Source organism: Epinephelus lanceolatus, chromosome 2 (assembly GCF_041903045.1).
Source record: "Epinephelus lanceolatus isolate andai-2023 chromosome 2, ASM4190304v1, whole genome shotgun sequence".
Classification (NCBI taxonomy): domain Eukaryota; kingdom Metazoa; phylum Chordata; class Actinopteri; order Perciformes; family Serranidae; genus Epinephelus; species Epinephelus lanceolatus.
Genome location: NC_135735.1, coordinates 24583906 through 24597347, shown reverse-complemented (window position 1 = coordinate 24597347; position 13442 = coordinate 24583906). Strand labels below are relative to the sequence as shown.

General features: G+C 41.9%; 1 protein-coding gene across 1 annotated transcript; it reads left to right on the top strand.

Annotated features, from left to right (window-relative positions):
* Window positions 1-1187: 1187 nt before the first annotated feature.
* On the top strand, window positions 1188-4533 carry rassf10b (Ras association domain family member 10b). Its single transcript, XM_033611500.2, has one exon. It carries the CDS (start codon window positions 2933-2935, stop codon window positions 4268-4270), a length of 1338 nt encoding a protein of 445 aa, XP_033467391.2. The 5' UTR covers window positions 1188-2932; the 3' UTR covers window positions 4271-4533.
* The last annotated feature ends 8909 nt before the right edge of the window (window positions 4534-13442 follow it).

Genomic DNA, 13442 nt, shown 5'->3' with positions numbered 1-13442 from the left:
CAACAGTTCCCTAAAAACACCCACATTTGGGGGCTAAAAAGCTACAGAAAAAACACAGCGAAAGGTCACCAAAAAACAACCAATTTTGTGGCTTGTTGATCTCGAACACTGGTCAACAGTTTGGCAGGTCTAGATGTCATGCTGTCCACCCTCTCCTCCAACTTCAGATGACAAGTCAGCTCATGTAAACTGCTATGTCACTTCTGAAACATATGAAACGTGCAAATGTAATGTATTTGTGGTTTGCAGAAAGATAAAATGCCGACATTTTCTCCTTACGACTAAGCTGCACTATAATATCTTAGGATACGATTGCCTCTTGCGGGAGCACATGCAGCAGCATCGACAACCCAACACACCTCGTACAGGCCTTTCTTGAAGACAAAGTGAGCAGCTGTTTGTTTTGAAATACAAGCTCATGCATTCAAGACTCACCAAGGCTGAAATCTGAAAGCTGTCAGTGAGAAAGAAAAAAGGTAAATTAAAAACGAACAGGGTCAAGAACGATGAATTAGGCTAAACCATTGTAAAATAACATCAGCTGCCTTTAAACACATCACTGCTGAGTATCAAGGACAACCAATTAAAGCTTGACAGTCTTAGCTGACACTTGTACAGCATTAATACTCAGCCACTCTCCTTCTTTCATACTTAAATGTTTCCAACCCTTCAGATATCTTCACCCGAATCTGAAGGTGACATTTACACAGTCTAATACCTGTCCCCTCTCACTCATGTCGACAAAAGCAAACTGGCCCTGAATATTCAGATCACTGAACACAAAGTGAAATCCAACAGAAGAGAGGTCATCGCTGCTTCACTCACATCTCTGAATGAGTTCGATCGTAAGATTCTTTGTGTCTCTGCTACACAGCCTTGTACTGCAAAAAAAATTATTTTTTTTGGCTCCTGTCTGAAGTTACATGATGGATATTCATTATTTGAATATGGCACTGGGATGTTACAATGTGCAGAATCACAAACTGCTGCTGCGTAAGGTCAAAATGTAAGGGTGAAATAACGTTATCTTAAAACACTTAGAGCCTCATTAAACAATATCTGTTTAATGTTAACATCATCACACGTCATGTCTCTGTGCAGCTTTACAGGGCGTGTCTTTTAAAAGGTGACATGTCTGCATATAAAGTCAATAGAAAGATGAGAGGACACAAACAGATGTGAAATGAGGTGAAACTGTCAGTTGAAAAATTTTTAATAACTTCATGAGTGTACAGAGATAAGAGGAAAACAGAGAGGCGTCTACAGGAAGGAGTTCCAGGTGAGACACTGATTTAAAAAGGTGCTATATGAGATTTATTATTATTTATAGCTTGTTAGCAGCTCTGTAGTGTCTGCATGTTCACTGTTTGCAAATGAACAGTCGAAACAAGCTGAGCCAGATGTTTCTCTCATTAGTTGGCAGAATAAACCAAAGCTGAAATGCTAGTGAATTACAAATGATAATAATAATAATCATCACAAAATCACTTGTATGCAGCTTAAAAGGCGCAGTATGTCATTCTGAAGAAAGACAGGTGATTGTTGAGTCTCATTCCCAGGTCGTCAAATAGAGTGCTCCAGGTATGACGTTTTTCTGTAGGCAGACAGGAAGTTAGCATTGCACTGGTTCCCTCATGAGATAGCCAATGAGATTTTCCCATTGGATTATTACAACCATGTTTTTAAGACACATAACAAAACATTAAAGTCTCTTAAGCTTGTGTTGACCACAGACCTTTATTTCATCTAAACCAAAACCCCGTTGACTTTGAGACGAGGGAACCAGGAGTGGTAATATGCCAACTCGTTTCTGGGATTTAGAACTCATTCCTGATGGACTCAATGCTGATGACCTTGGGTTGGTAGTGGGACTGAACTGCCAAACCATCGGTATTTGACGATCTGGGAATGAGACTCAACATACACTTATCTTTTCAACACATTCTCACTCTGACCTCGTCATGGACTTTCTACATCTAGATACGACATGAAAGGTACCCTGGGTGCAATGGTTGTTGACTTTCTGGGACCCCCTGTCAAGTTCTGCCTGTCTTCTTTCAAAATACACTTCGGTTTTCACAGGAAATTTACAGTCTCTTTCAAAATAAAAGCACTACTTCAGTACAACACCGCAAACTGGCATTTTTGTTCCTTCAAAAAATTAACACACGTGGTTGGGTTTAGGCAACAAAAACATGTCATTGAGGGGTGTCAGTGGCTTAGTGGATAGAGCAGGTGCATACCTGATAGCTTTTGTTCATCAGTGTCTGATGCCACAAGTCACTGCCCAAGTGCTGGATTTCAACGACTTCAGAATGAGACTGGGTTGATCTTTTTCCAGAATTACATACTGTAGGCCTACCTTTAAAAAATAAGTTTCTATATTTTGAACTTTCACTGCCATTTGACACAATAATATTCAGGTTTAGTAGTGCTTTTCATTTACTGCTAAATAATTATGTTCTTTAATATATGATTCATAATCATGTGTCCATTCATTTAAATCTGAACACATGAATCACAATAAATCATCTTTTATTTAAATATTTTCATGATGTACACTGAAGTTACCGTTTCAAGAGCACAAGGACCCTCATGAACTCCCAACCTGCCTCAGAAATCACAGCATCTGGTTACTGACGCTTGCTGGTGGCAGTCATGTGACCACAGCAGAGGCAGTCTCGTGAGGACGCAGCATAAACGCACCCGGAGTGTTTCCTTCCTTGACTTGGCCTCAGCAAAGTGCACAGGAGGACGCATGAAGCTCTAGACCTGCAGCTCCATCAGCAACTCCTCACATGGGTCTGGGGCGCAGCGCGCATGCACACAGAGATGAGCATGGACACGGCTGCGCTTTTCTCCGGACATGCGGATTTAAATCTATTTTAAAATTTTATTTCTGTTTATAAGTAACACAGTTTAGCAGACATTCATGATGGAGCGGGAGGAGAGTAAGATATCAGTGTGGGTCTGCCGAGAGGAGAAGCTTGTCTTCGGCTTGTCAAAGCGCACAACCTGCGCTGATGTTGTCCAAGTTCTTCTGGAGGAGCAGAAATCACAGCACGGCCTCTCCACAGCGTCATGCCCACAGTCTTACTGCATCGTGGAGAAGTGGAGAGGATTCGAGAGGATTTTACCAAACAAAACCAAGATTTTACGGCTGTGGCTGGCGTGGGGAGAGGAGCAGAGAAATGTGAAGTTTGTGTTGGTGAGAAGTGAGGCGTCTTTGGCGAACCACGGAGCCCGGAGCGCAGAGGCGCGTGTGGTGCCCAGCAAACACAGCCCCTGTGTCACCAAGGGGACCGCCGGGCGGTCTCCCATGGGTGGCATCTCACCTGAGAAACAGCGTCGGATCGTCCGGAAAGCTTTCAGAAAGTTGGAGAAGATCAACAAGAAGAGGGCGCAGAGAGACGCGTCCTCTGCTGAAAAGATGGAAACTTTGGTTCACCTGGTGATTTCTCAGGATCATACAATCCGCCAGCAGATCCAGAGGCTCACAGAGCTGGACGCAGACATCGAGAGGTGCGAGGCTAAAGTGCATTTGGACAGAATTCAAAGACACGGTGTTAATTATGTGCAGGACACGTATTTAGTGGATGCTGTTGCGGCGTGCAGCCGGGAGAGAGACACAGTGGGTTCACCAGAGACTCTTGCCAAGTTTGAAGAGTATGTCCGGCAGTGTGAGGAGGTGGTTAGACTACAAGAGGAGCTGTGGGAGCAGGAAGCCCTTATAGACATTTTCACGGTGCAGATCCAGGAGGAGCTGAACCACCGCTGGATGCAGCGGAGGAAAGAGGAGCTGCAGAGCAAAGACGCAGAGCCCGGCGAGGGCGCACCGTCCCTCCCCGGCACGGGGGCAGACACAGCACCGGAAAACGAGCTGCTTTTGGAAGAGGAGAGGATCAGGACACAGCTAGATGCGAGTTTGTACATCGGTCTGCGCCTCAACGCGGATTTAGAAGCTATTAGGAGTGATTTAGAGCTGACCCAGGAGATTTGCGGGGCGAGGGAGAAGGAGATGAGGGATTTGCTGGAGAAAGTGAACACTTTGGACATAGAGGAAGGGACAGTCAGTGAGGAGAGATGTAGCCACGGGACAGATGATAAGATGGGGATGATGAGCACTTTGGAGAGGAAGAGTGAGTGGGTGGAGCAGGCCAGGGGTCTGTCCAAAGCTCACAGTGGGAACGACGACGACTCAGACACTGGCTTAAGTTCTCTGCACAGCCAGGACTCAGACAGCCACCCTGTGTGGGAGTCACTGGTTTAGGATTTTACCAGGAAGCTTGCTTTTCTGACTGAAAAAGACCTACAGTCTCAGGGATCACATTTACTCTGAAGTAAACTAAAGTTTGTGATAATATTTCCACATTGATAAAAACTGCATTTATTTTACACACATATTCATATATTTCTATGACATCCTCCTTAAACTGGTTTAAGAACTATTAGTCTTTATTTGTTGGGGTAATACATTTTAATCTCACAAAGAAAGTTGTTTGACATACAAATAAATCCTGTTTTTAAGCTTGACTTCATTTGCTCCCTTTCTTTCTGTTTGCAATGACCCACAAGCTGAAAACAAACGTGACATTTAAAACCTGTTGGATGTTTGAGTCAGGACTGCAGGGTGCACAGTTAAGACATGACATGAGATGACGGTATGAAATAAGCCAAACTCACAAACTGTGCCAAAAGCAGACGATTTCCACAACCTCTGCCCTGTTAAGACACACCTCTGAGACAGCAGGGCGATGCAGCCAAAACACAAAGTCAAAGGTCTTTAGGATTATTCTGCAAGATTGTAAACAACATCTCAGCTTTCACTGTGACCCAGACGCTGACTGATAAAGACAACCTCTTTGCTGTGAATCATAAAGTGATAATAAAATCTGAAGTCAAAACAGAAAGCTGCTCTGCTCTGTGTCCTGGACGACTCACAAGCAGAAATGACCTCTGACAGATGATAAGACATTTTTTACACAGACAGTCTGATAGAGACACACACTGTGAGAGCTGTACTCTCCAGATGATTATGTGTCCTGACGCAGAATGATTGCTGTTGAGCTATATTGAGAGAAAATCGTCTCACAGCTGAATTCAGCTATTCGTGTATTTTACATGCGCCATTAAAGTTTTGGGACAGCAGCACACAACATCCACTTTTCATCTGCCAGCTGCTGATAAACAAGAGAGGCTTCATCCTTCATTTACCCAAATGAAAACACAGTACAGGCTGGTTTAGGTCTTTGATGTCTTATGAATCACCAGCACAGTCCCCCTGCCTTTTCCTAAGTCAAACACAGCTGTGCCGACAACAACATCTTCAAACACACAAAGAATCAGAAAAAAACTTTTATCGCAGGAAAACTTTGTTGCAGTTAACAGATGTGTGTTCGGAAGTGTTTTGATCCCTGATTTAGTGAGAGAATAATTTACATTTGATAAGACCCAGTGACTGTAACTTTATGAGGTCAAAAAAAATAATTTCTCTCTTGCCCCCCCCCCCCCCCCCCCCCTTCACTTTTCATTTCCTCACGCTCCACAACTAAATATTCAATTTTTTCCTTCTATTCTGAAAAAGACAATATTCACACTAAGCTGTTCACATGGCTGATGACAATGCAAATTCCACGGATATTCCCATTTACATGCAGCTGTGCATACTCCAAGTTATGTGCCCTAGCATGTTTACCACGTCAAAATATAGAAAGGGCTGGAGTCACTTGTAAGTTTTCCACCAGTGGCAGACTTTCAATCGTGCAAACACAGCCTTTACTTTGAGTTTATCTGAGTAGGGACAATGCGTACTAATCGACAGTGACGGACAGTAAAACATGCATAAAACTGTAAGTATGCCAGCATTAGCAAGGTTGCTAGTTTTCAGCTGCAGTCCCTGGGCTAGATGTTAAAGCCAAAAACATCCCTCTCACTACATCAACCACCTGCTTGAAAAGGTTGGTATTGAGATTTTTGCACATATTCAAACCTGTTGATATTCAAGTCTTTCATAATATTTAAAAGAAGTTGTGTTTATTCTTCCGACCAGAAATGTTGGCTTCTCTCTTGGGTATGCATCTCTACCCCACAGCTTTGCAAACTGTTGGTTTCTGTACAACGCTTTCATTACAATGCACAGAAACAACCATAAACATAGTCTCGCCACCAGGCAATCAGAGATCTCCGCCTTCTGATAGTCTGGGGACACTCCTTTCTGAAGTGTGTTTAACACACCAGCGAAAACGGCTGGCAACAAAGCAACGCCTCTTGCATTTTTGAAAAGGACACGCCTTCTCGGAAATGTGAGCTCCCCCTTTTCTCGTCCGCAAGGAAACAAACACACAAAATGGATGCCGAGAGATTTAACTCCGTTTTATCAAACGTGTGCTCATCCGTGAAGAAAATATTTTTTCCAGCGGATGTCTTAGTTACAATATTATTGAGCTAACTGGAGTAGTTTCATGTCGTATCCGACAACGGGAGGCTTTTAACAGATGACGTCCTGATGTTAGCTTTGCTACTAGTGTTAGCTGTCCCTGTCAGCTGCAGCCACTGATGCTTTCTAGACATCGTGATTTCCCAAAACTGAATAAATACCACACATAGCAACACAAAACTGCTTTGCTAGCTCAATCATGTTGTAACTAAAATATCCGCTGGAAAAGATATTTTTTTCACGGACCGTTTAATGAGTTATTACCTATTACAGACACCGCTAACGGCTAACAGGGCTAACAGCTAATGGTTAGCCCAGCTAAACGTGCACACAGAAATAGTAATGTTTGTTCAATCTTTGTGTTTATAGACTTTACAAACTTCGGATTAGTCCAAACGGTGATACAGTGATGTGAAAAATGTGATATATAGGCTATATATATATAGCTAAAAGCTCTGCTGGTTTTCTACCCGGAAGTATTTGTAAACAACAAGGCGATTCCCTCTATAGTCCAGCTGGACGGATGAGTCATGGCCTTGTAAAAGATTATGTTTGTTTCTTTTAGTTGGCGAGAATGTGTCACTGCAAACGCGACAAACATCCACTAACTTTGATGGCGTTTTCTGCGAGCACGCTGAGCCATTTTGTACCGCTACACCTGTTTCTAGTGGGACTATGTTTACAAGCACAAGAGTTCAGCGAGCCACCGAAGGACCGCCCTGCAGATTTACTATTGGTTCTGCAACGTAGGGAGTTTTTTTAAACTCTGAAATTGTATCCGCCCATCTAAACGCAAAATCAGGGAGAAAGTCATCAGTCTTTAGTTAAGCAAAGCGTCTAAAGACTGACTTGTGAGTCTACCATAAACAGACAAAAGCCTGCGTGTCGCAAACTGTGGAACAAACCCCAGTTGAAATGCATACTCTAAATGTGCTGTAAACAAGTTTAAACAATGCTCCTTAAAATGGAATAATACCAGCATATCCCATGTCTTAATCAGAAAATGCTTCATTCAGAAAAAGGCCAAATTCTAAATATCCAAATCAAATATGCTGTTTACACGACCCCTATCAAATTCAGAGTACTGTAATATTCGGAATAATAGTGGAAAATTAGTGTGCAAACTTAGGACATTGATAACTATTGATGCCAGGTTGGTATTGACGCAGACAATGGCCCTGGTGGATCAGGCATCAGCCACGATGACACTGAGCCACATCAAATGCAGACCTACATGTTGTCAAAAGGGTTCAGTGTGATTTCAGCTTTGTATCGTGGTGCTGCTGCACATATATGAACTCTGTGACCTACTGACGACAAAGCTTTGAATATGATTTGTAGCCCTGAGACACTGTCCAAGGCCTTTTTACATAAACAAAAAGGCTTTGTTTATACTCAGTATGGTACAATCTGTGACTTCCCTGCTGCAGCCACTGAAAAACACCCTCCATCTGGAGTTAAGACAGAAAATATGATACTACTGCTCATTTCTTTAAAGTCATTTAAAGACTGTCAGGCTTGGTGCTACAGAACAAAAAACATTAAAGCAGGATTAGAAGCAGTATAGGGTATAGAGTGTCCACCCTTGATAAACCCGCCCATGTGCTGCTTTATACCTGAATACACAGTGATACACAAGACAACACTGAAGTCTACATTACTACCTGTGTCCCAGGAGCTGTATGCCTACTAAATAAAAGGTGTATTGAATTATTGAAAACCACAGGAAGAAAACAGGATGTTAAAAGTGATTTCTCAGTATATACAGTGACGGAGCAAACAAACTGTTACATAACTGTCAATATGTATGAATACTGGAGGATCATTTGGGGTAAAGTGTGTGTTCCCAGTGTGCTGTGTTACATAGCAGTGTGGGTTTGGCGTTGTTTAGTATCACAATCATATTTTCATTAGTGTTTATCTCAAATTATTGACAGGCAATGTCTCATTATCCAGCAATCCAGACGTGTTTTAAGTTCCTACTCAAATTATTAGCAAAACAAAACAAAGGAGTACTCCACCCAAAAAATGACCACTTGTTAATTAGTCAAGCCATGTTACCACAGATAATGTCCATAACTCACAGACCAAACAACCTGCTGTGTTAATCCGCTGCCAGAGCAGCAGATGTGACTGACAGAAACCCAGCAGCTCCACACAGCAGGATTTACATTACTACCTCCAAGGCCAGGCACATCTCTCCATCCTGTCAGCAGTTTGTAACCACCTACCGTCAAAGTGATGGTTTTTAGCCCTCGACAGATCAAACAAAGGTAAATCTCTTTCTCCAAATCAGTTTGGAAAAGCAATTAGAAAGATTTTACTGCTCACAGCTCCTGTTTTATTGTGCGCTGCATGAAGATGTTACCTGTTGATCACAGAGACTTTAACACAGGTTTTACATTTATGACACAGCTCATATTGTCTTTAATGTGCTTTGAGATTCTGATACAAACTCTACAAGACAGTGAACTAACAAATAGTCAGTTGGGACTGGTATTTCAGATGAATGTTGTATATTAACAACCCAGTTACCAGAAGAAAATGTTGGCATTGTACGTTTCTGCACTCCTGCACGATTTATACGGATCAAATCAACCCTTATAAAGATACGTAGTATATGAGCTGACTCTGTCATCAGGAGGTGGAGGGCAGAAGAAGGCTATGTTTTAAAGACTCATTGCTGTGTTTCAATCAGCTTTTAGGCTCCAAAGTGAGTGTCTTGGAGTGACCCGTCGGCAGGGACAGCGCTATAATGATGCTGCATTTACTGCCTAGATAGTGATACGAAAATCGGTTGTTTTCTATAGAGATGTCACTGCTTTTCCAGTGGGGATTGTGCCCCAAAAAACCCTGTATTTTAAGCCAAAACATAATCTTTACCTTAGCATAACTACATGGTTATGGGCCTACACCTAACTGCACATTAATCACAGCACTGTTTTCACTGTCTTAAGTAGGGCTCTAACAAGACCTGTATTTATACTGAACCATTTGATACAAGGTTTTTGGTTTGGCACGCATCACAAACCGAGTGATTCTTAAAACTAGCATGTCAACTCACTTACTCCTGCTGCACCCAGTGTGTCAACAGCTACAAGTAGACGAAAACAACGAGCAACACAGGCTACATGCTAAAGTTATCCCCATACAATTAGGCAGCCATTCCCAGCCGATACAAACAGAGCAAAAGAAATCATTGCTATGATTGGTAATGTTACATTTATAGTCGCAGATATGACCAGAGTCTGTGGTGGAAAACGCAGGCTTTACAAACATGCTGAATGTAATGTATGTAGTGTATGTAATGTTCACTATTCCCATTTCAGCCAGTAGTAAGCCCAAATTTTAATGTTAGTTTTAAAACGTTTGAAAATTTAAAAAAAAAAAACAAGGAACAATTCAGAAACAGAACTGCCTTTTTTGTTTGTACATATTTATAACTATAATACTACTTTTTATTTTTTATGTTGAACAGTTTTCGTTTTGTATGCTGCTAAGAAGACACCCCACAAGATGAGTAACGCAGGTATAACTCCATCATTGTTCATGGTTATAAACATAATACTTTACGATGGATGTTTAATAAAAATGGTAAAAATCAAGCAAATTTCTCTGGCATTTATACTTGTTACTGTATAGAAAATGCATCCCACCATGACACCACCATGTTGTATTCGAGTGAACCGTGAATTTTGTAATCATTCCAACCCTGGTCTCAACCCTCAAACAGCTCTTTGTAGCAGTGAGGCCAAAATATCCTCAGTTTCCTAAAAATGTCCTCAGTGTCAAGGTCTGAAACTCAAACTGGTCCTTACAAAGATGGAAGTACAAGAACACACACACACACACACACACACACACACACACACACACACACACACACACACACACACACACACACACACACACACACAGCCATCTCAAGTGTCTTTGTCCTTTGAATTTAGGACAGCATCATTGTCAAACAAGGGGAAGTACTGTATTACATGCCCTGTGAATGGCAGCCTTCCTGCCTCTTGACACACAGCAGCACTCTCCTCTCTCATATGGCTCTCTTTTCATTTGCCACTTTGTTAGACAGAGGAACATAAATTAGCCTGACCTGATAGAAGAAAACCCTTTGTGTGACCTGTGATGAGTGTGAATGTAATACTACGTACAGTATTCTCAGAGGAAAACATGAGCACATTCCTCGTCCTTTGTTTCAGAGCTGAGGTGAAGTCTGGAGTGTTTCCCACATCGCTGAATGGGAGCTGCATAAATGTCTACTTCTGACTGTGTGGAGGAGTGTCCCCGAACTCTGGAGCCACTCAAGAGGAAATTCAGGAATCTCAAGTGTCCCTCTCTGAAGCTTTTCGCTGAGCTGGCATGATTAAAAAGACAAAAAGGTTTTGAGGAATGTTACTCCTAATTTTAAACATTTGTGTCTATGGTCAGAGCTTCCTGCAGCCTGTCTGATAGCCTCTTTGTCTCCCTTATCACACAAGTATATCCAAAATTTGGCCCTTTATTATAACTTCCTGGCATGTGCATAAACATCCCTGTGCATCCTAACAAAAACATGCCAGACGCAAACAAAGAAAATGTCACAGTCTTTGTTCTGGGGTCATCACAGGGTTCACGGGTCATCTTATCAGAGGTTAAAGTTACTGAAGCTTCGCTGCCATCTGACTCTTTCTGCTGGGAGGTCATGAAGGTGAACAGTAGGGAGGTAGGAGCCAGTGAAGGAAGCACACTTTACTCTAGCTCTTCATGGACAGAGTGGAGGGTTTCATGTGGTGGTGCGAGAACAGCAGGAGACCAGAGGTCTCTGCACAGCCACTAAATCATTATGTCACCTCAGTTAACGCCATAAAGAGCTGTGGGACTCTCTCCATGCCTCAAATCTGTCTAAATGATGAAAAGACAGCCTGAAGAATATCTTCTTCAGAGGAGATTTTCACATGTCGGCAGGTGCTGTGTTTACACAAAGGCTGATAATTCAATTATAACCTGATTAGGGCAATATTCCAATGAGTTATCTTAGTAGCAGCAGGTCAAAATCAAAGGAAGCGCAGAAAGAAACCTCGGTTACTGCTCAGCAAGGATTAATCTGAGTTCATTAATCCGAAAGAAATCTGAGTTTCTCCAATTTCTGAGAGAAATCTGAAAAATTCTTGAGCCATATCAGGGATAAGCATCTGTTAAGCATCTGTGTGCGATGCACCCAGCTTTCCACCAACTCCAATGTAAACCCATCCACCTCATTATTAGATGCTCTATTAGAGCAACTGACATAGTTAAAGAGCATGGACGTCTGCTAAGGGAAGGCACGAGGGGAGGTAAATGGGCCCATCGAAACACCAGACACTGACTCTGGAGACTGGTGTTTTAGACCATCAGACAATAACATCTGTTACAGCATTTGTGCCACTCAAAGCCCAGTGTTTTTTTGGAATCCGCAACTTTTTCCTAAACACTGCTGACACTGGGGGAGAGGCAGGGCACACCCTGGACAGGTCGCCAGACTATCACAGGACTAACACACAGCAACAGAAAACTATTCATGCTCACATTCAAACCTACAGCCAATTTAGAGTCATCAACTAACCTAACCTGCATGTCTTTGGACTGTGGGAGGAGACCGGAGTATCCGCAGAAAACCCATGCTGACACAGAAAGAACACGCAACACACAGATGGACTCCCCAACCCCCTGGTTCCAACCAGGAACCCTTTTAATGTGAGGTGACAATGCTAACTGCTGCACCACCATGCTGCCCTTAACATATACCCTTGATCAGTAATTAGGTTCAATAGTGGGCCAGTTTTTTTCAGCATTATTCAATGGGAGGCAAACATAGATTTTAAAGATGCAGTCAGGATGCAGCCAAATGCTGTAATGCATTTTGTTTTTAACGTTTTATTTCTTTTAAGAATAAAACAGATTTATAAAACATGTTGTTTTTGGGTTTTAATTGAGGGCAGTTGTCATATTCTTTTAGTTTGTGAGCACTAACAGAGAGACAGCAGCTGCACTATGAGGCTTCAATTGTAATCATTAGGTTATCCACACTCAATAAACAGTAACCTGTAACAGTTATGGTTGAATGAAAATGCTGTTCTTATTGTTGCCTTAAATCAACTTTCTTAACAGTGTTCCATGTCGACAGCTGACTACAGTGTTGTGCATGACTGTGTTCATATTTTTGGGGAACAATGAATTGAACACACACGTTTGTAACTCATGAACTTGAACGTGAGCGTTGTTCACTCTTGCAACATTTAACAATGCTCGTTTTACAGCAGGATTTACGGCAACTGGTAAGCCAACATAACACCAACATGGCTGCAAATAAAAATTCAGACTAATCACCTGTTGGTCCTGCTGAAGCCAGTACTTCAAATACTAGTGAATCATTACAGATTCTAACTAAAAATTTGTGGCCGATGGGTCTGAAAAAAAAAAGTCCATGTCAGCCACATTGGTGATGAATTTGAAGCAACCCACCAGGTTGAAGATTCAAAACGGCTTGGTCGTATCTGCAAGTGAATGATGATCACAAGATTTTTTGGGACTGTGAATTTAGTTTAAAATTCAATGGGTGATCTATAATTTGATGCACTTTGGCTTTTGTTGAGGGGCCAAAGACTTTTGTTGGATGGATGGATTTGGCTGACAGCTCGCTATTTGCTATTTCCTAAAAAGTCCATCGACCAATTGATTGGGTAAGATGAAACGTAGTATTTTGTACCAGCTAAAATTAATAGTGATTCTTAAGTCACGTAGCTAATGGACAGTAACAACCTCAGAGACCCTGCTAATGGTGAAAGCTATGAATAATAAAGCATCATGTCCTGGAGAAAACAGCAGTATATCCAAAACACACAAAGCAAATTTTCCATTTTCTGCCAGTGTTATGTGAACTTTCAACTTTTAAGATGTGTTGAGCACAAAAATGACTCAAATATGTTGAAATATGTCAACACTACTTCAAACTACATCAAACTCTTCAAAGTAATTA

What these genes read in the sequence shown, in the direction of transcription:
- rassf10b (XM_033611500.2), top strand. Translation starts at nt 2,933, where the DNA reads ATGATGGAGCGGGAGGAGAGTAAGATATCAGTGTGGGTCTGCCGAGAG.